The sequence below is a fragment of the Rhizopus delemar genome, genomic scaffold (genome assembly GCF_000149305.1).
Source record: "Rhizopus delemar RA 99-880 supercont3.3 genomic scaffold, whole genome shotgun sequence".
NCBI classification, from domain to species: Eukaryota; Fungi; Mucoromycota; class Mucoromycetes; order Mucorales; family Rhizopodaceae; genus Rhizopus; species Rhizopus delemar.
In genome coordinates this window covers 1,758-23,170 of record NW_027137829.1, presented here as the reverse complement: position 1 = coordinate 23,170, position 21,413 = coordinate 1,758, and the positions used below count along the sequence as shown (strand labels likewise).

General features: G+C 34.7%; 6 protein-coding genes across 6 annotated transcripts; 2 read left to right on the top strand and 4 right to left on the bottom strand.

The window, feature by feature from the left end:
- Positions 1-1,474: 1,474 nt before the first annotated feature.
- On the bottom strand, positions 1,475-2,098 carry RO3G_04225 (uncharacterized protein; the record flags this gene model as incomplete). The annotated part of the gene is made up of 1 exon (XM_067658815.1): positions 1,475-2,098. One exon carries the CDS (start codon positions 2,096-2,098, stop codon positions 1,475-1,477), a length of 624 nt encoding a protein of 207 aa, XP_067514916.1.
- A 1,030-nt stretch (positions 2,099-3,128) lies between these two features.
- On the bottom strand, positions 3,129-4,218 carry RO3G_04224 (uncharacterized protein; the record flags this gene model as incomplete). The annotated part of the gene is made up of 5 exons (XM_067658814.1): positions 3,129-3,146; positions 3,316-3,531; positions 3,580-3,794; positions 3,935-3,971; positions 4,051-4,218. The coding sequence occupies 5 exons, from the start codon at positions 4,216-4,218 to the stop codon at positions 3,129-3,131; spliced, it is 654 nt and encodes a 217-aa protein (XP_067514915.1).
- Positions 4,219-5,021: 803 nt separating this feature from the next.
- On the bottom strand, positions 5,022-6,546 carry RO3G_04223 (uncharacterized protein; the record flags this gene model as incomplete). The annotated part of the gene is made up of 3 exons (XM_067658813.1): positions 5,022-5,110; positions 5,185-5,739; positions 6,114-6,546. 3 exons carry the CDS (start codon positions 6,544-6,546, stop codon positions 5,022-5,024), a joined length of 1,077 nt encoding a protein of 358 aa, XP_067514914.1.
- A 4,850-nt stretch (positions 6,547-11,396) lies between these two features.
- Positions 11,397-15,482, top strand: RO3G_04222 (uncharacterized protein; the record flags this gene model as incomplete). Its single annotated transcript, XM_067658812.1, has 12 exons — positions 11,397-11,711; positions 11,762-11,860; positions 11,917-12,122; positions 12,175-12,465; positions 12,519-12,636; positions 12,692-12,813; positions 12,861-13,341; positions 13,390-14,043; positions 14,090-14,500; positions 14,552-14,928; positions 14,982-15,197; positions 15,254-15,482. The coding sequence occupies 12 exons, from the start codon at positions 11,397-11,399 to the stop codon at positions 15,480-15,482; spliced, it is 3,519 nt and encodes a 1,172-aa protein (XP_067514913.1).
- A 797-nt stretch (positions 15,483-16,279) lies between these two features.
- On the bottom strand, positions 16,280-16,734 carry RO3G_04221 (uncharacterized protein; the record flags this gene model as incomplete). Its single annotated transcript, XM_067658811.1, has 3 exons — positions 16,280-16,518; positions 16,615-16,642; positions 16,720-16,734. 3 exons carry the CDS (start codon positions 16,732-16,734, stop codon positions 16,280-16,282), a joined length of 282 nt encoding a protein of 93 aa, XP_067514912.1.
- A 2,866-nt stretch (positions 16,735-19,600) lies between these two features.
- Positions 19,601-20,126, top strand: RO3G_04220 (uncharacterized protein; the record flags this gene model as incomplete). The annotated part of the gene is made up of 2 exons (XM_067658810.1): positions 19,601-19,849; positions 19,896-20,126. Coding segments are annotated over 2 exons (480 nt in total), but the record flags the coding sequence as incomplete, so codon positions are not given.
- Positions 20,127-21,413: the final 1,287 nt, after the last annotated feature.

Sequence of the window (21,413 nt, the reverse complement as noted above, 5' to 3'; positions counted from 1 at the left end):
ACAAAGATCAACATCTATCATTGCCGGGATCCTAAAGGCAATACAGGCAGATATGTTAGCAAAAAAGTTCATACAGCTGGCATGGAATACTCACAAAGATTCCACGGCAAGCACAACGTTTCTTTCCGGATCAGTTGATTTTTCTGCAAGTGAAATCAGATCACATCGAGTCTTCAGACCGTCAATTTCGTCACTGCGGTATGCCTATGAAGATAAAAATAAAATAAATGGATTATCAAAATATATCAATTATTAAAAAAAAAAAAAAAAAAAAAAAAACGATTACCAAGAGCGTGTCCTTAATTCGTGTTGACGTTTCTGCATTCATTACTTTCCTAGCATTCAATTCTCGTAATAGTTGCCGATGCATTTTTTTAAGAAGACTTGACGAAAAGTATTCAGAAGGTATACTTTGATAATCATTTCTTTGTTGCAACACAAGAATTGATGAGATTGCCCTTCAAAAAAAAAAAAAAGTTAGACGATCTCAAGAATGAATAATAAAAAATCTTACAAGATTTGATTAAAAAACTCATCAATGTTCACGTATTTCGAATTATTTTGAACACAATGCGCGCGAAAATTGTGAAATTTTTCGACTACGCTTACTCCATGAATATTCCAATCACTTGTGCGCGTTTCTAAGTTTTGTTGGCTAAAAAATAATTATAGAGCTTGTAAAAAATGAAGTTGACTCGAAATTTCACTTACAAAACATTATGCTGTTCATCAACATGTGTTTTAAGTGCTGATTTATTGACAAACAAATCACAACAGCATGGGCAAGTTAGCTTCACCGGGATAGATGGATATTTCTCGTGCAAAGCTTCTGTATATTTTGTCGAATCCTTAGGAGGTTGATCTCCTCTTGAGCGTGAGGGCTCATTAAGCTCAGTATTACTCATAAGTCGATAATGCTACTTCCCTGGTGAGCTATGAATGTATATTATCCGTATGCCAGCCTCTGGTTCCATAAAATAGTGTTGCTCCGTTGCATCCAGCGAACAAGAAGATTGCCCCGAGGATTGGTCGATCGGTCTCCTGTAAGAGATCCAAGTCGAGCGTTAAAGTCACCACAAAGGATTGTCTGGTTGGTATGGCTTGTTGTATGAGGTAGATAGTCCAAGATTCGAGTCACAGTCTGGTTATCCAAGTGGGGTGGTAGATACAGACAGTGTACCAAGGTGTTTGCGATGGTAAAGGATAGTATGAATTGACTTAAGAATGGATCATGATGAGAAATGTGATGAACATGATATTTGCAATTGGGGTTGACAAAAAGACTAATGCCTTGACTGCCTTTTGTAGCGAGGGGCTGCGTTTTGATACCGTACGTATGGAATTGCTTCCAGTTTGTGGGGTATTTGAGTGGACTTAAAAGCCATGTCTCGGTAAGAAGGAGAACAGAAGAGGATTGGACTGAGGGTCTGGCGAGCCAAACCAGTTGCGTCGAAAAGAGAAATTGTGATTGTGGTCATAGGGGAGAACCATCTTCCATATGGGACTCCATGGTGTGTGACTGAGAGAGTTGACAATCGTCTGTAGTACTCATACGTTCATCTTCAAAGAAAAGTGGGTCGGCCTCCATCTGACTAGTACGTCGGCTTGAAAGGGTTTCATCCAAGGTTTGCTTGCTGATCCATCCTTTAGTGTAGAAATAGCGTGCAACAGCAAATTTAACTGGGGCACGGGTGAATTTCAGTGCGCGTTCCATGCAGTTGCAGTGATGCATGAAAGCAAGATTGGCTCGTTCCTCTTCTGTAGCATCAAAGTATTTAGGGTCACGTAGAATTTTAGGATCACAGGGATCAAAGTTGTCCTTTAGGGTAATCTTGAATCTTTTTAGCTGGGATCGAAGTTCATTGGCATAATCATTATGCACTAGGAGGGCCACAACATTACGGTCTGGGTAGTGGATGTCCAAAATGCGGTTATTGTTGATGTCAAGTTTTCGTAGCCGAGATCTAAGTTGTCCAATCGGTACGCGTGCCTTCGTTGGGAGGTAGAGATACTGGAAGCCTTGGTTTTCAGAAGGCGGTTGCAAAGGCCTTGCGGCCGCTTCCTGGCGTTGTTGACGTCGTTGTTGTTGTTCCTGCATTAAGTTCTCTTTGATGCGACGAACCTGGTCAGGGTTACGCCAAGGAGGAGAGACTGAGGTAAGATCAGGGAAATCAATTGAATATTGGGTGTTTGTTGTAGAAGACGTACCATGTTGACTAGAGGGAGAGTTTTCCTTGCTTAGTTGACCTTGTAGCTGTAAAGTTGTGGCACATAATTGTTCGATTTCGGCTCCGGCGGCTGCAAGTTCATTGGTGAGGCGTTGAAGCTAAAGTTTTGCGACAATCTTCAAAATTTGAAAGCAGGTCTGTAATTTCCTCTGGATTGAGATTACTTATCAGAGTTGTAGAGTTTGTTGGATTAGTAGAGCCTGGTGGCACAATTATAGCGAGTTTGTATTTGTAGTGTGTGTTACGTATGAATTCGCGAAAGAACCCCCCCCCCCGACCTTATTTTTGGATCGCCTGACATCATTATTGAACATGCAATTTTTTGTGCGACTTCTAACTCAAAATCAGCGACTTTTCTTTCTGAAATGACTGTATATAAAAGTATAGTCTCTTAGTGACATAATTCATAGAGTATCTCTTACTCAGTATTACTTTACATAACTGGAAGAGGTGATATTATTTTACATCCTTTTTATTTACTTGCCCTTTTAATAGCATATACAAGTAAATGATTTATTTTATTTTTATGAAGAATCCTCTGTATGTTTTGCTTGGTATTTTGCTTTTAGTTCCTGAAGTACAAGTGGATTCATTGTTGGTATTATCTTTTTCTTTTCTCGTTCATTTACTTCATCAAACAATGAGATTCTTTTGATGCTTTTATCTACTCTTTCTTGCTCATTTTCAAGTCGCTTCATCCTCATTAACTTTTGATTGAATGAAGATGAATTTTTTGTCATACTGCACTCGGTTGTCCAGAATGTATCGTCATTATCATCCCAGAGCCTTTTGGTCACTCTTTTTGGTGAAAGCTTTTCGACTCTACTGGTGACTTTAGGTGAAATAGTATCTTTTTTAGCGTTTAGTCCGTGTATCTCTTTCCAGAACCGATTACAGGTCCTACTTCCTCCTGGTGTTCTATATATATAGATTGTTACCATAGATGCATGCCAACTTATCATTGATAAGTTACCTTATAATTTCGGCTGATCTTAACCTTGCATTAGAAAGCCCATTCAATAGACTATTGTTATCAATCTATTTTTCATTCATTAAATCAAAGCCATACCAACCAGTATCACTTTACCTTGCTTTTCCCGTTGTTATCATTGTAGTCTACTGAATCGGATTGTCTATATTTATCGGCTGATTGGGGTGGCGTTAAATATGTATTTGTAGATGGTTGCGGTGTATAATAGTTGGGTGTGTTGGGCTTCGCAGAAAGTGGTATATTAGTAGTACTTATTTCCTGTCGCTGTTCATCGTAGTCAGAATCAAGTGAGCCTTGAGCCAATAATGATGACTGCAGAATGATATGAGTAAATAATACATTGCTATTATTATTATTTACCTGTCTTTTAATAGCAGAGATATTTGATTGCAGTCTCTCAATTCTCTTTGTTTCTTGTTTTAATTTGCCAAATAATGAACAGTGCTTGTTGCTATCAATTCTGTCATTGATTCTTCTATCCAGCATATCATTGTCATCCACTGTATCAAACTCAATATCATCCGCTGTTGTTGCTTCTGATTCAGAATCTTCATAGAAAGGATTTTGGTATTCTACTGTTGATTAAATTAACATATAACCCCCTACTGTTCTATTTATAATTAAAAACCTTCTCTTAAACTATGTCTTTCAAATAGTGGAGTAAGTGAACTTTTATTATTTTCAAATTTTTTTTTATCAACAGTCATCCTTATACGTTGTGTTATTTCTGGCGTTCTTTTATCAATACGACCCTAAATACATTATAAATAGACTGTTTCGCAACTACAAGTTGTTTTTTTTTTTTTTTTTTTTTTTTTTTTTTTAGTTTACAGTCGTCGTTCTAGGTGTTAATCTCGACATTAGATTTCCATAAAAACTTTCAAAATCCTTTGTTGCTTTTGACTGAGCAGACTTAATAGCATCAACAATAGGCGTCAAAGCCTTTAAAGGAGTAGAAGAGCCAACATTGCCTCTTTCAGGTGTTTGTGAGGAATACATTTTTTAAAAGTGAAAAAAGAAAATTTATCCCAACGGAGTCGCGCTTTTTTTAACGCGTCTTGTTCCTTGTTCTTTTGTATTTTAAGGCCAGTTCCAATGACACGAGTCATCTATTATCAAAGAAATAAACTACGTTTTTACATATACTTTATAAGTCGTGTTACGCTCTTATATACTTTATAATCCTGAGTCATCTTAGCATTATAAAAAAAAAAAAGCGTTTTCGTTGAAAAAAACAAAAAGCTCAATTTAAGCTACTTATTTCACTAATAAAAAATTGAACAAAGTTATTTGACGAGGAAATGGAAAATTATCAATGTGTAATTTCTTCAAGGCATGTGTGTATGCAAAACAACTCATAGCACATTCAGCGATAAATCAGTTGACTGAATATTTATTCATCGAGTATATTGATAAGCCAGTACAGACTCTGGTATTTAATTATTTATAGTCAATTGATACCAAATATGATCGCATTATATAGGATACAGTGGGGCTGGTAAATTTTGTCGGTTTGAAGAGAATAAACTTCGTTTAGCAAAAAAACAAATGTCATTTCCAGAAAAATAAATGCCACTAACCTAAATGAAAGTTTCGTTTATTACATTTATTGTTGTCGCTTTGTACTTGTTTTAATGCAATACTTGTATTAAATGACCAAAGCGATAACCCTGGTAGAGAATTTTTTAACGATTTTCCTATTTTTGTTCTACTTAAAGATGATTAGTCTAAAGGATATTTTCTGGTGAAAAGGCTAGGACGTTCGCCAGTCTTTCTCAAACTATTTAGGATCTTGAGAAAATTCAATACGACGGCTTGATCACGATTCCAAAGTCTTCTTTTTGTTCCTGTAATTTGTTGTTTAAGACATGAGGGGCTCTTATGTCTAGTACTGCATTAGTTATCAAAAATTAATCTAGTTGTTTTTTTTTTTTTTTTTTTTGGACTACCTCAACAAACCATTACATAGCACGTCTGGCTTCTTTTTCCGCTGGTAAGGGCGAGGGTTTGGCATGATTTTGAATTTTTCTAATTCATTTTCAAAGGTTGCGCAATGGGAAGATGTTTTGTATTCATTGATTAAGTAGACAACAAATCCGTTCTTCTTTAACATCCTGATTAACCCCTTGCTTCTTGTCGATTCTTGATACTTGACATTAGAGGCGGACCAATCTCCAAAAACTAAGACATCGTCTTGACCAAACTTTGCTCTTAAGCTACGCACCAATTTTTGATCATTTTGATCAAAGAAAAGTTTACTTGAAAACTTCAATTTTCGAAAAGGTAAAAGTTGTAACTTTTCTAATTCTGTACTAATAGTCTTTTTGTAATTGCTTTTCTGTGATCGTCTATACATCTCTTTTGCCAGTCCTAGAACTTTGCTTTTCTCACTATCATCTAGTCTTTCTGAAATATGCTTTTGTTGTAGCATTATTTGTAGGTAAGTAGCATACAGTTGTGACTTTACAGAGCTATCAGTAGGGTAATTCTTAGGATGAGGGAAAAAACCGCTGATTTTTGCTATGAACAGATTTCCATAATACAAACTGCATTTTTGGTCGACTCGAAATTCAAATTCGGCTTCAGGAAAATATTTTTTTTAGACTTTGTTGTCTCATTTCCATAATATTCGTACAAAGTGGTTTTTACTGATGCTCTTGTTTTAATGTACTGTACAAACATTTCCAAGTTTACAGAGTTGGATTCAGGTCTAGAAAGGATTGCTTCAGCTTTCTGGGCCACAAAAGGTTGAGTATGCTTTCTTAAATATTTGAAGTGCATTGAACATTTTGAACGGTTGTTCTTGGTAAATATAAGTGTTTGTTTTTCTTCAACAGTGCTGATTTCTTTCATGCAGTACATCAAGTCCCGCCTTCCAGGGTCTATCAAGATACATTTGCCTTCAGTGCTCTTTAAGTCGGCTTGACCTAATCCTTCAATATGCTCTGTTTGATTACCGTTCACTTTCTTTTCAGTGTTGGGTTTAGGCGACTTTCTGCTTGTATTAGTGTTTTGCTTTATTATGGAGACACCAATTCCATCTGTTTCGAGAGTTCCTTGGAACCGCAAAGACTTTCGAAATCCTTGATGCTCGAACGCCTTTTTATTTAGGTCTACCGACGGCGCCCCATGTCTCAAACTTGCTTCCTGTTTTAGATTCTTTTTGCTCTTGAGAATATGGTAATGGATTATTTTGCTATCCAACGTCATGTAGCAAGGAATAAAGGTGGTTCGTAGCGGGAAACAAGCAAACTGTTTCATCTGTTCGTCTTCAGACAGTTCAGCAAGTCTGAAGAAGGCTTTGAAATGGTTTTTTGGACTAGCCATAGCGTCATAGTAAATTGAGTTCTATTGAAAAGTGTAGTCCTTTGGGTAACTTGAGAGAAAAATCATTTAATGGCATTCTTGATTGATCATCTAAAAGACCAACTTCAGGCATCTCTTTTTTTGCTATGGCAAGCTTCGTCTGATTTCAAGGTCGATAAATCTTCTTTCGGATAGCTTCTTTTATCGCTTTACTACTAGACTTGTTTGCTTGCATTTCTCCTCTGAGACGCTCTGCCTTTTCCTTCTTTTTAAATAATTTGTTTATCAAACTACGCAGCCTGTTTCCAAAATGAGCTTTGATGTTATTATAGTAGGTCGTTTGGATCTTTGTACACTCATACAAGGCTATTTGCTGAGCATATGGTAAGTTGAGGGGAGTATAACCAGCGTCTTCAAAGTAAGTTTCTTTATATTTTAATATCAACCGCCTATAATTTTGTTCGTATCCTTCAGTCTTGCGCTATTTCTCCCTTTTGAATGAACAAGACTCAGAAAAACTTCAACGAAGAAACCTTTTGCCACAAAGCTGTTCAACGCAAAATTTTCATTTGCTGTCAGTTCTTGTAAATATACGTAAGTTTGAAACAAACCGACATAGCATAACTAACATAGACGTGGGCTTGTTATTTATATATGTGCTACTAGTGTTAGAGGGGAAAGCAAAAAAAAAAAAAAAAAAAAAAAAAAAAAAAAAAAAACCGAATGGGTCTTGTGAAAATATGTTGTGTTTCTGATTCATGCTTACCTAATTACTATACTGTATTGTTGGATTTGATGAAGTCGATGGCCATTACATGGATTCTCTCTTTCGACATTTATTTCAGCACTTGTAAGAATGCGAAACGCACTATTGAAAGTGAATTTTCTCCACACTTTTTCAAGCTTCAATAATCTTTTTTGATAAAGTATCTTCCTGCAAAAATCTATGGCACTTAGCTTTGCCCTTTGCCGCTGCCCAGAATTGTTCTATTGGGTTAAGGTCAGGAGGGTAAGTAGTAAAATACACACATCGATATCCACGATATCCAGTATACTTTTTCAATATTTCCATGCGTATGAATGGGCGCATTATCCATAATTATGCAATGGCCTTTCATATGAGGATATTTGTCCATTTCATCGAGAGTCATTTTAAAAACTAATGTAGTGTCCGGTTACAATTCCTGGGCTTATGTGTCCATTGGACTTTCTCTTCTTAGCAGCCCTTTGTTTTTTTTTTTACGCCGACTGTAATCAATCCTGCGGCAGAGATGGCTTCCAATACTGATATTGTGTTTTCTCTCGTAGTAGGTTTGGTAACAATAGCATGAGTATCTTTTTAGACCAGGCTCTTGAGCATTTCATATTTATATTGAAAGCAGACTCGTCAAGAAAGACACAATCCTTTAGGAAGTACATGTCTGTATTTTTCCATTTACAAACCCAATCGCACCGCTCCCCAATCTTTGCTGGACTGTTTCTTTCAATAGAATGGAAATCTACTTTTTTCAATGAAAGGTGGCATTCACTTCTCATAAAACTATAAACAGTGCTGCGTGACACTTTAAGATCATGAAATCGCTTCAATAAATGCTCAGTTACTTTAACAACAGTAGCAGAAGGATTAGCATCAATGAAATTGACAACAGTTGTCGTATGTTCTTCAGTTAAGGTAGATTTATGACCTACTTTTTTTACAGCTCTCAAAAATACTATCAGGGCACACATTATACTGTTTAACCCATCTCTGCGCTCTTCAAATGTGCTTCACTGCATCTGATGCGCTCATACACTTTTCAATCTTTATATCAAAAAATCTAGCCTTATCCTGGACAATATAGAGCACATAATCCCGTTTTATGTTTGCTTCTGTTTAGGATAGGGGGGTTTTAGGTAAAAGTAGTATAACAACAAAGATAAAGAAATACTGTTAGAACTTGGTATCCCTTTATTAAGTTAAGATAACTAAGATTGAATATGATAAAAAAAAATAATTCTACATGTAAAAAGTGAGAGTATTTATAGACATGATACGGATAAAGAATTAGGACAGATTTATGATCAATTCGACAGAATAGATGATTACTGTTTCTTATTATTAGTTTAGCCTGTTCCTAGCTTGTACTGTCAATTATGCTATTGGGATGGTTTCAGATAACTCTGGATGTAGGACTATTTAGGAGACGGTACGGATGAATATAAAATCCTCTAGTTCCGTGATTGGATATTACGGCTAATAATAATATCTCAGTTAGGATAAAGGTTTACATGACTTAATGATGATCCGGTAAGTAATTGTCATTCCTTATTCAACATGCTCATATCATCAATAAACTATATTACAATCACGCCATGAATTTGACTGTGTGAAGTTAATATGAATAAAGCTTAATATAAAAATCTAATCAAAGTCTTTTATTGATCTGTGTTGGGAATAATGTTATAAATGATTCCAAGTTATGTCAACATACTATTCAGGATCATATCCGATTCCTTTTACTAAAATAAAGTGACTATAATCTTATGTATCCTTAACAGCTTCTTTCATATGAACGCCTTCATATTTTGGCTTTTCTATGAGCATTGGACACGCCGGTAAAGATTCAATAGAGACTGAATTTTTCATCCTGATCAATGATACTCCACAGTTTCAGGGCCGCCATTCTCACCAATGACATTTCCATATCCGACTTCAAATAAAAATATTGTACTCATATTAAAAATGCAAAGAATTGAAGAAAAAATCGCACCCGGAAAAAGAAAAGGCCTGTATTCACAGTGGTTCCACTTCTAATTTGAGTATATAAAAAAGAACAGACTTTTGAAATATATTTGGGAGCAACCCTTTTTTTTTTTTTTTTTTGAAAAACATTTACTGTATACGTGTTTTTTTTTATTATGTTATTACATGGATTTTTTTTTTTGCAACAAAGCAATGTAGATATCTTAATCTATGAACTACATCTTGATCAATAATTATTTTAAAAATAAAGGGAATGACTGAAATGGTTTTTAAACTAAGTAAAAAAAAATATGTATATATACATATAGTATTTCCGCCCTTAACTTTTATTACAACTTGAACTCTAGTCGGCATACTATCAATATATTTACAACAAACATCCCTATCAATTGTTTCCCACTCAATTTTGATTCTTTCCCATATTTCATGGACACCTCTTGCCCTTTGCTCATAGAGCTAATTTCAACTTCAAATGTCTCCACGTGTGCTCAATTGGGTTCGGGTCAGGCGATTGAGAGGGTCAAGGCAGCACTGGGTATTTTGCTTCTTCTTCAAGATAAGCTGTTGTTATCTTGGCAGTGTGTTTTGGATCATTATCGTGCTGAAAAATGAAATCACCATATCCTAATCGGTAGTTACCCAGCATCTTATCCTTAATAAAGATTAATACTGTTTTCATATCGAGTTATGAACAATGGATACACCAAGCAAGCCTATAGTTGTAAGTATTTTGTTGGCATTGCGTTTCACAAGATGTTGAGGACTAAGGTGCCACCCTAGTTTAAATGACATACTAAGATAGAAAAAGCAGAGCTTTTTGGCAGGCTATAACCTTAAAGTGCATAATGATGTAGGTCTGGCTGTCCATACAATATAATACATTTAGAGGGATTCTAGCGGGGATCCACAGCAAAGTTATGCTCTTCACATAGTTTGGAGGTGGCATATGGGAATATTTAGCGATAAGTATTACATCGTCCGTGTACAGAAGATAGCTGAGCATGAATATCAGATCCAGGAGAGGTGTATCATATTAGGGCTATCGTTCACGTAATATGCGAGAGAATAGAGGTATGAAACTTTGTACGACACTAGTAGACGGAGAAAATCGATGGAATACAACTTTTTAAAGTAGTGCTTTGATGCAAACATCGCCATAGATTTCTGAAGAGTGTTAACAAAGAGCGTGATACTTTTGGCTGCAAAATGCGTTAAATCAAACATCTATTGGTCATGCCACAGTTGATTGAATGTCAAAAAATGCTAGAACTGACCTGATGTTCTAGCATTTTCGTATGGCTTGACAAATCTCTGCTAAACAAAGGGTTTGGTCTAAAGCACCCCTACAGACACGGAAGCCACTTTGAGCAAAATATAGTGAATGGCCATGAGAATATAAGATCGGCTGAAGACAACATTCAAGGATTTTTCGTAAGAGAAAGGTGGGACTGATCAGACGATAATTGTTTGGATCAATTGTGGATTCTCTCTTGTATATTGATACACCCAAATTTTATTTTTAAAGTTAGCCATTCTTTTAAAAGATATAGTTGGCCAATAATCTGTAAAAAGCAGTAACATTGCTTTCTGAATTTTTTTTTTTTGGTATAATGAATGGTTGTACAATGGATCAAAAAGTAATTTAAAAGGGAGAAAAAAAAGGTAATTAAAGACGAAAGAATACAGCTCCAGGGGAAAAAAAAAGCTTATTTTCCTTTTTTTTTTTATTCTTCTTCTTTTTCTTGTTTTTTCTTTTTTTAAAAGTGGCTTCCTACAATAACAACACAGAAAAAAATCCTTTTGAAGACTCATCCGAGTTTGGGTCAAGTCATCATCAAATTCGAGATCTGCTAGATTCACATAGACAGCCATTTTCCTCAAGTACTTCTTCTTCTACTTTACAAGATTTACCGGCTCCTATACAACAGCAAGCTCATCTCAAAAGACAGGACTCTTCTTTTGCTATGGAAGAAGGTAGAACATATTTAGATATGAAGTAAGGGACTAATACATGATACAAAAAGGTTCATTTTATGATGAATTCGCAGTGAATCACGATGATGATGATGACCTTCAATTATTAAACAACCGAGGACCCATCGCTGGAAGATATGATCGTATGAATACAATGAATCCTGAAAACAATAATATTATTCAATTGCATCGACCTATATCACAGCCTCCTCCTCCTGAAAAGATCAAGAAACCAAAGTTGGATATAAAAGATGTGTTTAATCGACTAATTGGCAGAACAACAGTGAAAGAAACAGTAGGAGAACGCATTATCTATGTAAATAATCCCGAATTGAATGAACAGCAAAAGTATTTGCATAATCGTGTTTTTACTGCAAAATACACATTGATCACCTTTCTACCTAAATTTTTGTATGAAGAGTTTTCAAAATATGCCAATTTATTTTTTTTATTTATTTCTGGTATTCAAGTAAGTCTATAATATAAATAATGTATATGTGTGTATTTATGCTATATTAGCAAATCCCTGGTATTTCACCTACTTCCAAATACACAACATTAGCCCCTTTGGTCATTGTATTATTAATTACTGCCATCAAGGAGCTGGTGGAAGATTGGGTAAGTAAATAATAATTCTCTATTGTTTTGATTCACTTATAAAAAGGGGATAAAAGGGTGTTCATCGTTCTGATGCGGAACTAAACGCCAAAAAATGCAAGGTATTGGTTGGTACACAATTTATAGAAAAAGCTTGGAGAGATATCAAGGTCGGAGATGTACTACGCGTCGAAAGTGGTGAAAATTTTCCAGCTGACTTGATATTAATCAGTAGCTCAGAACCTGAAGGATTGTGTTATATTGAAACAAGTAATTTGGATGGGTAAATAATTGAAAATATCCGCGTATATGTGTTTATGCTTCTTTATATATAGTGAAGTCAACTTGAAAATTAAACAAGCATTACCCGAGACAGCCAATGTGTTGAATCCTGTAGATATGGCACAGTTACAAGGAACGATAAAAAGTGAACAGCCCAATAATCGATTATACAACTATGATGGTGTGTTGACTATTTCTTCTGCAAATGACATGGGAAAAACAAAAGATTATCCCTTGGACCCTGGACAAATGTTGTTAAGAGGCGCTCAACTTCGTAATACTCTATGGATTTATGGTATTGTTGTATTTACAGGTCATGAAACAAAGCTCATGTTAAACTCAAGGTAATAATCGTAGTCATGCTTTTTTGAGGTATACTATAACTTTCATTTTATAGCAAAAAGCCTTCAAAAGTGTCCAATGTTACTCGCATCACAAATCGTAATATTTTATATTTGTTTGCTATTTTAGTTATTATGAGTATTGCATGTGCTATTGGTGGTTTAATTTTTTCTGTAAGGAAAAAAATAGTATTGTAAAAAGAGAAGCTGAATATAACTTTTTAAATAGACCCAAAAAGGCTCATACACAGAAGGTTACCTGAAGCAAACTTTATCTAGCACAAAAGCTCAAGCTTTTGGTTATGATATCCTTACATTCTTAATTTTATTCAACAGCTTTATTCCCATTAGGTAAATGCTTAATAGTTATAGTACGTTCAAAAATTAATGTTTTATAGTTTAATGGTAACCATGGAGATTGTTAAGTTTGTTTTATCTTTCTTGATTCAATCCGATTTGGATATGTATTATGAACTGACAGATACTGCTGCTGTCGCTCGTAGTAGTAGCTTAATTGAAGAATTAGGACAAGTGAAATTTGTCTTTTCGGATAAGACGGGTACATTGACATGCAATGAAATGCAATTTCGACAGTGCTCAATCGCTGGTCTCTCTTACGCCGACAAGGTTGAATCAGATAAACAAGCGAGGGATGGTGTGGATGATCCTACGTTACAGTATACCTTTGTCCAATTACAAGATCACCTCAAGTCTCACCCTACCGCCAACGTAATTAATGAATTCTTGACCTTATTGGCTACTTGTCATACTGTAATTCCTGAAGCTCAAGAAGGGTCGGATGAAATTGCTTATCAAGCCTCATCACCTGATGAAGGAGCCCTTGTCAAAGGGGCAAGTATGCTGAACTATAAATTTCATGTAAGTCTACATTATATTAACAAAAGCAGATGCTTAATATTTTAATAGACGCGTAAGCCGAATTCAATTGCATGTACACAACGAGACCAAGATTTTGAATATCAAGTATTAAATGTCTGTGAGTTCAATTCTACGCGTAAAAGAATGTCAGCCATTATCCGATCTTCAGACGGAAGCATCAAGCTATACTGTAAGGGAGCTGATACCGTCATTCTTGAGCGGTTAGCCGAGAACAACCCATTTGTAGAAAACACGCTGGTCCATCTGGAAGATTTTGCATCTGAGGGTCTTCGAACGCTTTGTATTGCAATGCGCGAAATCCCTGAAGAGGAGTATACACGATGGTCACAGATTTATGACAAGGCAGCCACGACACTGGTGAATCGTTCTGATGAATTGGATAAGGCGGCAGAAATGATTGAACAGAACTTATTCTTGTTGGGGGCTACTGCCATTGAAGATAAACTACAAGATGGTGTACCAGACACAATTCACACATTACAGGAGGCTGGCATTCGTGTTTGGGTTTTGACAGGGGACAGACAAGAGACGGCTATTAATATTGGATATTCATGTAAGTTGCTAAATGAAGAAATGAGTTTGATTGTTTGTAATCAAGAGAACCATTGGGAAACCAAGAGCTTCTTGGAAGCCAAATTAAAAGATATCAATGGACTCATAGAGCGCGGTGAAGAGCTTGAGGTAACTATACAAACATTTGATATACAATTTCTTACCTTTTTATTAGCCTTTAGCATTTGTGATCGACGGAAAAGCATTGACCTTTGCTCTAGAAAAAGACATTGAAAAAATATTATTCGATTTGGCCGTACTTTGTAAAGCTGTCATTTGCTGTCGTGTTTCTCCACTGCAAAAAGCACTTGTTGTCAAGTTAGTAAAAAAATATGATAAATCTATTTTGTTGGCCATTGGTGATGGGGCTAACGATGTGTCCATGATTCAAGCTGCTCATGTAGGTGTGGGTATCAGTGGTGTAGAAGGTTTACAAGCCGCTCGTAGTGCCGATTTTGCCATTTCTCAATTTCGGTATTTGAAGAAGCTCTTGCTAGTTCACGGTGCATGGGCTTACCAAAGATTAAGCAAGATGATCTTTTTTTACTTTTACAAAAATGTAGCCATGTATTTGACACAGTTTTGGGTAAGTAAAGCGCTATCTTATTCCTCGAAGAAATTATTGACATTGCTTTAGTACGCATTTTACAATGGATTTTCAGGATCAACCTTGTATGAATCTTGGACTATGTCTTGTTTTAATGTCATCTTTACTTTCCTGCCGCCATTGAGTATTGGTATTTTCGATCAATTTGTATCAGCAAGAATGCTCGACAAATACCCTCAAATGTACATGCTTGGTCAAAACAACGAGTTCTTTAATCAAAAGAAGTTTTGGGGATGGTTTTTGAATGCTGTATTTCATTCGTTGATTTTGTTTTTCCTTGGTGTTGGAGCTTTAAGTACCGATGGTGTCTTTAGAAATGCCTGGGCTGGAGGACAGTGGTGGGTTGGGACAACTGTGTTTACAGCAGTTTTAGGTTGTATCTTGTCTAAAGGTGCGCTTATTACAGAGTAAGTTGAAAAGCAAGAGCTTTTTTCTCTGTATATTCACATTTTCTTTGTAGTATATGGACTAAATATACAGTTATTGCCATCCCTGGGTCCATGGTTATTTGGTTTATTTACTTACCCGTTGTTTCATACATTGGATCCGCTATCAATGTGGATGTTTTTCCTGAATATTATGGTATTGTACCTATGCTTTGGGGAAATGTTAATTTTTGGCTTTTTGTTCTCTTGGTGCCTTTTGTTTGTAACTTGCGTGATTTTATCTGGAAATAGTAATTTATACAACATATAATATATATGTATATATATTTCTAACACCACTATTTAGTGCCAAGAGAATGTATAGACCACTTCCTTATCACTTTGTTCAAGAAATTCAAAAATACAACTTACCAGATTATAGACCTCGTATGGACCGATTTAGACAAGCAGTGAATAAGGTGCGAAGGATTCAAAGACTGAAAAGAAACAGAGGATACGCCTTTTCACAAAATGATAGTGACCAAAATAAGATCATCCGTGTTTATGATACCACCCAACAGAAGCCGCTTGGTTAGAGACCCATTGCATATATACACATATTTTTTTGCTATAAAAGATTATGCTTGATAAATCATTGTCTTTTTTTACTCTGTTCATACAAGTTTTGTTAAACTAAATTGTAGGATGCCTTCTTTCCTTTACTGAACTTTATTGAAATATAAAATTCTTTTACGTTTAAACAAAGGCTTTATCTAGAAATAACTTAAATGTCAATTAAGGGTATGATGTCTAATAACACATCGTTTCCACCCAAGGAGGATCAAAAGAGGAAATGGAAGCCAAAAAAGCCCCTTCATGGAAACAAAGGTAAAAATGATAAGGAAGAAAGGAAAATGGCTGCATCTGTTAGAAACGTTGGCGCGGATAAAGCATCATATAATATCTTCACAAAACATTTGTGCAATTTTAAGAATAAAAGCTATTCTAGGCTTAGAAAAGAAATCATTCGCATCAGCTATAAAATTTCATCATTTTTTAGTGCACGAAAAAGAGAGAGAAAAGAAAGAGAACTATATCACTTTAAACTTCAAACAATCTTTGAGTCTAGTAGCTGAGTATCTGCAGAGACCTTGAAGGTCGCTCAAAAGGATTTTTGTTGTATGCATCCCTAATCCTAAGTGACAATGTCTCTTCCTCCAAAAAATCTTCTCCTTTGTTTACTTTTACATGTTGGTCGATATTGTTAATTGGATTGAGTTTCGAAGAGTAAACTGAAAGGTAAACACAGCCGTAACTACGTTGCTCAATAGCTTCTGATATTAGCTTTCTTCTGAATGGGAATATTGTCCGTGACAATGTAGTTGCCCTTAAACTACCCTTGCTGACACAAAATACCCAGAGCATTTATAATGAAATTATAGTAATCAGTAACAGTTCTATCTTCAGCATTTCTAGCAGTCTGAGTGCTACCTATTATGTTTCTCTCCTTCAAAAGAACAGGTGCTCCTGATCTTTCGATTTTGATTTGGACTACACCATAATCAGAAATAGCGTTCAAAATAATTGTTGTTTTGGCTCTTGTATTGGGTATATTTGCAGAATCATAACTTCCTTTTCATTTACCAATCTATAGAGCGCTTCATTCTTATTTAATTCTATTCATTTATTGATGAACTCGTAATTATGTTTAATCGTTATTTGTTATACCATGTTCCATAACAAATAGCAAGCAATGCTATTAATCAATGTGACATCATGACTAAAAAACATTATATAAAATTCTGTCTATTTCTTTCTTTCTCTTAATCTTACTAATCCTGCACTCATATCTTCATATTATTAATTTGTGAAAACATTAATTACATAGTATTCAAACAGGTAAATCATGTTTGGTATAGAGTAATTATTAATCTCTCACATATTTTCCATTTAATTGATAATATCATTCTTAATCGTCTATGAAGGTTTTTTGCCAAGCACGTCGGCTGGCACCATGAGCACTACTGGTACTCTTGCTACTGGTGATTGTATTTTATCTGTTAAATAATCTATCGACAGTATTGTCTGGAATGAGTAGTATCAAAAGCGATTAGAAGATTTTGTAAATACCATTCATGCTATTGCAATGTATGCCTACTCCTTATCTAAATTCATATTTCTCTGTTCACTTCAAAATAATGACAATTTTGATATTGCTGCTTATATTAACAAAGAATTTTTTTCTAAGTTATGGTTGTCCTTAGTACGTTATCGTTGTGGCCGTGTGGGCGAGGTAATAGCTCGCAGATGTACATTTATTAATCAATACATTTAAAGGTACCTGGGTTATACAACTTACGAAAGGCCCGAACTCAAATATGCTCAATAATCATCTTTAATAGAAGGATTGAAAATATGCACTGCTTACCAGTAACACCGAAGCTCATTTTGTCAACCATTTTCATTGAGCAATCAGTACCTTATTACAAATTCGCCAAAGAAAAGCTTACTTTGTTGTAGAACAGCGTCTGATCACAACTAAAAGAAGTATATTAAAATTGATAAAAAATAATGATTTAAATCTTTATTAAATAAAATATATTCTTCTTCTTTTTTATATAAAACTATCACTATTAGATTCATTCTATAAAGTAACATGACGTATTAATAAACCCATGATATTTTCTATTCATCATTTCTGTACATGAATATAAATGGATCTGGTACCTATTCAACTTTGATCTGACTGAAGGCCTTTCATATAAATATATCCTTTCCTCTCAATGAAGACAGGACATATCTCCCAAATCAGTTAAAGAACAATAAGGTCTATAAAAACAACGAATGAAAAATTTTCATCATCGATTCAGTAATCATTCTTCAATCAAGCATGTCAATGATTGGATCTACGCTCATAACTACTCATTTACCCGCCAACTGATAGAAGAACATAAATAGTAGACTTTGTAATGATTTCTTTTTTAACAATTAAGATTTTCTTAAATAAAGTTCAGTCTCAAAAAGTATTCTTTGGTTTATTATTGCTATTCTTTAATTACTTTACCAGAACACAACACCTCTTCTGTTGGAAATAGTGATTCCAACAAGAATAGTCTCAAAGATGCTCTTTTACATTGAAATGAATATGACACATCAAGCTCTAAGTAACCAACTGAAGCAAATGTCTATGCAGGTCCGCATCAATATCTTAAACGCTTCATACAATACAAGAGGAAGTGAATAAAAAACAATTTATTCAAGAGAGTATTTCCCAAAAAGCTGCTACTCCTGATTATGATTACAGGAAAATAAAAAAAATCTTGACTGTGAAAGGTTTAGGTTTGTAAATACAGTATGTATAATGTAAAAGATCAATAATATGATGCTAACAGTATATGTACGAATATTTTACTAAAAATATTAAAAGACTTTAATTCGTAAAAGTTGACTTTCTTTTTCTTGTGGCCTTTTTAACAACAAATTCTTCCCAAACTTTACAAGTTACTAGTTCGTCATCATTTTTTATATTTTGAAGAGCTTCAGTGATATCCTCATCCAAATTAAGATCAATAAATTTAGGCTGGTCATTATTGTTTTCATATCCTTCTGTACTGTCCGAACGAAAGTTGAATTCATTATCATCACGCTGAAAGTGCATTTGTTCCAATTAAAATTTTTTTCTTGTTTCCAATATAATGTTGATTTTTTTGTAATTCAAGTGTATCAGTCTTTTGAGGGGAAAAACGGCAGACAGCTCTTTTAGTGACGAAATCCTTATTATAAGTAAACGCATTGTCGAAAACTGGATCATAAATATGTGTTCTATACCATGATTCGTTATGTTCTGTAAGTAAACTATCAGAAGACCATAATTCTACAATGGTAGATAGAGCCAATCTGGTATAACGACATATGGGGTCCATGCTTGTATTTGCATAAAACGAACAAAAACGATGTTGAATACTATCGATATTTGTACATTCAGAAAATTTTAATAGCCGTGATTAAAAATGAAATAGCATCATGGTTTTTCTAAAAAAAAAAAAGAAGAGTTTCTGAATCTATAGCAAATGGTTACATCCATTAAGTTCAAATGCCCATGATCGCCAAGCTTTTCACATAAAAAAATCATCTCGTTCGTGAGTGTCATATTTTTATGTTCATTTAGCTCATCAATATTATCATTTTGACTATTTGCAACTAGTTGCTGTTGATAAATTGACGTTATTCTATTCACAGTAGCTTCATTCAAAGCCTGTCCTGAATATTGAGCAACATACAGTATTTCTTTTTCCCCTGTCACTCCAATCATTCTAGATAATAATAACACCTATGGTGTCATTGATACGGGTGCTAACGTTTCTGTTATCAATAAGAACTTTACTAACGCTAATAATATTGAGTTTAACTCCATCCCTGGTCATCTTGTTCTGGCTGACGGAAATAAGATTCCACGAATATAAACAACTCATTTTGTCAATGTTGAATGCGATAATATAGATCGTGTTATCAAACATAAATTTGATGCTATTGATGACAGTATCCTTTCTTATGATAACGAGATCCTCATTGGTATTGACTTTCTTCCAAAGCTCTCTATCCATTTAATGAATGTTGCAGTAAAACATAAAAGTACTGAAAGAGAAAAAGTTGATTCTATTGTTGATAAAGCATATGAGTCTAACATATCTTGAGCTTGTACTGATAAAGAACAATGGCCTTTGATTTAGCCATCAAACCCTACATAGTTGCCAATCAACGATTAAACAAGAATCTTTTATGTAACATTACTGAAGTTGTATTGTATTTACCAACTCCTCCAAAATATGTTGCCAATATCAAACAGTATTCAATCCCTTATACTCTACAACCTAAAGTAATGGAAATTATTAATAATTGGATTGAAGATGGTATTATTGTTCCTGCTAAACCTTCTGCATGGAATCTACCAATGACTGTAACTGTAAAAAAGAATCTAGATGGCACTAAGACTGATAAAATAAGATTAGTTTTACACAATAGAATGTTGGATAAGGTTTTACCAATTGACAACCATTTACTTTCCTCTAATTGATGACATTTCCAATCCAATGTCTAATGCAGTCGTCTTTTCTACTTTGGACCTCAAATCCTCTTTTAATCAATTCCCTGTTTATGGATCTGATCAAATTAAAGCAACTTTTACTGCTCCAAATAATCTACAATACATGTACAGAGGTGCTCCCTTGTGGACATTATTTGTATATTTAAATGACGCAAATTTAAAAATTGATTTGGCTCTCTTGTTTGTATTTAATGGGCTCTTTCTCCTGTTTTGACTCATCGATTATCAAGTCTCCCTTTTTTACTTTATTATTCAACTTTAATCGATCGCAAACTGCCCCTACATCACAAGTATGAAATATGTACTTGAAGTAGCCAACAAGTATACTGACTTGATGATTGACAACAATGTTCAATCATTTTCAACCTGATGCAAGAAGAAGGGTTTGCTGTTGTTAAATTCGCCATTTACAAGAAAAAGGAAAGTTGTGAATGGTGAGATGTTGAGCATTAGGCTTAGAAGAATCTTTGTTTTAAAGAAGGAATATCTAGGTAAAGTTATGAATTAAATGAGCGAAAATGATTTATTGCTTAACCTTTCTTTAAGATAGTCTGGCTAATGCTATCATTAGCTTTATTCCAGACTATCAGAAGCATATAAAAAGCTTGAAAGAACAGGGGTTTTCAATCATTGGTTTTGCTAGAAAATCGCCAGGCAGCGAAGAGAAGATAAGAGTTGAACTCGTTCAAAAAATGGTGACTTGTTTGATCAGCAGATCGCTTGTTGACAAAGTATTTGTGTCATCTTCTTGCTCTGCCTCAGATCCACTTGCTTCTCGAGATCTGAAAGGCAGCAAGCAATGTGACGGGAAGCACACAAGGTTAGTATGCGAAGGGTAGTATATGTGTGTGATATAGCTTGCAGTATTAATGAAATGTATGCACCTTTTAGATTTGATAAAGTATTTAAGCAGTACAGATGAAAATGTCTGCTTAATCACGATTGATTATGCTGGGTTGTCTACCAACGTAGATGACTTATACCATTTTGTTAAGTATGTATATTCTTGATTCTAATAATTAATAGAACTAATGCGTTATTATTATTAGAACACATGACAAGCTGAAAAAAATAATCACCGGCAAGCTACCATTTGAAAACGATACGAAGATATTCAATAGACAAAAAATGCTTGAGGATTCGTCAGTACTACCTGTTTTCAAATATAGAAACAAGCTAAACTGTGGAATAGGCGTATTATTTCTCTCGATTAATAAAATGAACAAAATAAGTCGAAAAATCGATGAATCTTTTGAACCTCTTTATTGAGTAAGGACGAGAGAGAGAGAGTCCATTCAATGCAAACTATGTCTTAGAATATAATAATGTGATTTAGGGTCTGAGGTAGTACGGTATAAATTGTGTGGGCTGTTTATCGTACATAGCACGAAGTGCAAAATATGATATACAGTCAATTCATTAG